The 1,815-nt window shown below is 58.3% G+C and overlaps 1 protein-coding gene across 2 annotated transcripts in view; it reads left to right on the forward strand.

The window, feature by feature from the left end:
* Nucleotides 1-976: 976 nt before the first annotated feature.
* The window catches only part of UAP1L1 (UDP-N-acetylglucosamine pyrophosphorylase 1 like 1), a 26,602-nt gene continuing 25,763 nt past the window's right edge, over nt 977-1,815 (forward strand). Inside the window, exon 1 of one of the 2 annotated variants that reach the window (XM_034793810.1) lies at nt 977-1,382. In XM_034793810.1, the coding sequence (XP_034649701.1) occupies nt 1,091-1,382 (292 nt within the window). In that variant the 5' untranslated portion in view covers nt 977-1,090. The remainder of the gene's footprint in view (nt 1,383-1,815) is intronic. The other variant, XM_034793809.1, reaches the window with a different exon arrangement.

A 1,815-nucleotide genomic window follows, 5' to 3' on the forward strand; every position in this document is an offset into this window, starting at 1 on the left:
GACAACAGTTAAGACACCCTTGTGAACTGCTAAGAGACTATATGCAGACAGGTCGCACAGATGTAAACGGACAAGGATTTCTTATAGGGCTTAATCTTGCTCCCATGTCAGTCAGGGGCAAAACCAGTATTGACTTGAATGGGCCAGCCCTTTAAACACCAAGAACGTATGAGCATGAGGAAAGTTTTTAGGGTGTCACATCGCCCTGAAGGCAGCTCAGTTCATCCTTTCAGACAAACAATACATTTCACACAGGCTACAGTGGTTCTCAACCAGGGGTACGTGTAGCCCTGGGGGTACGTGTAGCCCTGGGGGTACGTGTAGCCCTGGGGGTACGTGTAGCCCTGGGGGTACGTGTAGCCCTGGGGGTACGTGTAGCCCTGGGGGTACGTAGAGGTCTTCCAGGGGTACATCAACTCATCTAGAGATTTGCCTAGTTTTACAACAGGCAACATAAAAAGCACTAGCCAAGTCAGTGCTAACTAAAATTTCATACAGACACTGACTCGTTTATACGGCGCTATAGGCTATGCACTGAAAGGTAAGTACAATATTTATATTCCAATCGATTTATTTTCGAATTCTCCGGTAAACATGAGGAAGGAAGCACTTGTTCAGTAACACTGAGCTGTGACACTTGTGTATTTTCATGCCCGATTTTGTAAGCACGGAGTTTTTAAGAGAGGTGAAACTCGGGGACGGGAGGGGGATCACAAGACAAATCAGACTCCCGGCCGGGGGACAGTTGTCTGGTAAGGTTGAGCCCCACTGGGCTACACCCTGCCTTTAACAGCCCAGCCGGGGAGGGAGCGCGGAGCTGGACCAGGCAGCCAGCGAAAGACACGTCTCTCTCTTGGGAGCTTTCACCCCCTCTGCCCCTCCTTCCCCCCGGATCCCCCACTCCCCCGGCAGTCCGTCTTCCCCGCCTACCCCCATCGCCTGCAGCCGGCCCCAGCGTTGCTGATCCCCGCCCCGCCCGGATCAGGAAGCGGCGGCCGGGGGCGAGGCGGGGCAGGCTCCCAGCGGCGAGCGAGGCGCAGCAAAGGCGCACGGGCTGGAGCCGGCTCCCGGGGCGCGTCCCGAGCCGGGCATGGCGCCGCCGGAGGAGCTCCGAGCGCGGCTGGCGGGGGCCGGCCAGTCCCACCTGCTGCGCTTCTGGGCCGAGCTGGCGCCGGCCGAGCGCGACTCGCTGCGGGCGGCCCTGGCGCTGCTGCCGGCGGAGGAGCTGGGCGCGCACTGCCGGCGGGCGGCGGCGGAGGCTCGGGCGGCGGAGCGGGGGCCCCCGGAGCGCTCGGGCCGCAGCATGGAGCCGGTCCCGGCCGAGTTCCTGGGCAGCGTCAGCCGGAGCGAGCCGGCCACGCTGGCACGGTGGGAAGCGGAAGGTGGGTGAGCGAGCGGGGCCGGCTTCGCCTCGGACCCTCCGACCTCCTCCCCCGGGCCCTGTGTCCTCGCTCGGGGGCAGCCCCATGGGGCCGGAGTCACTTTTTGTGGGCCTGGCGCTAAGCATATTTGTGGGCCCCCTGGGGAATGAAGGGGCCAGGGGCAAGAGCACAGGGTGGATTTGGTTTAAATCATGATTTAAATCACTAGTCAGGAAGACTTGATTGAATCATAAAAAGAACAGGAGTACTTGTGGCACCTTAGAGACTAACAAATTTATTAGAGCATAAGCTTTCGTGGGCTACAGCCCACTTCTTCGGATGCATATAGAGTGGAACATATATTGAGGAGATATATATACACACATACAGAGAGCATGAACAGGTGGGAGTTGTCTTACCAACTCTGAGAGACCAATTAAGTAAGAGAAAAAAA

The sequence above is a fragment of the Trachemys scripta genome, chromosome 17 (genome assembly GCF_013100865.1).
Source record: "Trachemys scripta elegans isolate TJP31775 chromosome 17, CAS_Tse_1.0, whole genome shotgun sequence".
NCBI classification, from domain to species: Eukaryota; Metazoa; Chordata; order Testudines; family Emydidae; genus Trachemys; species Trachemys scripta.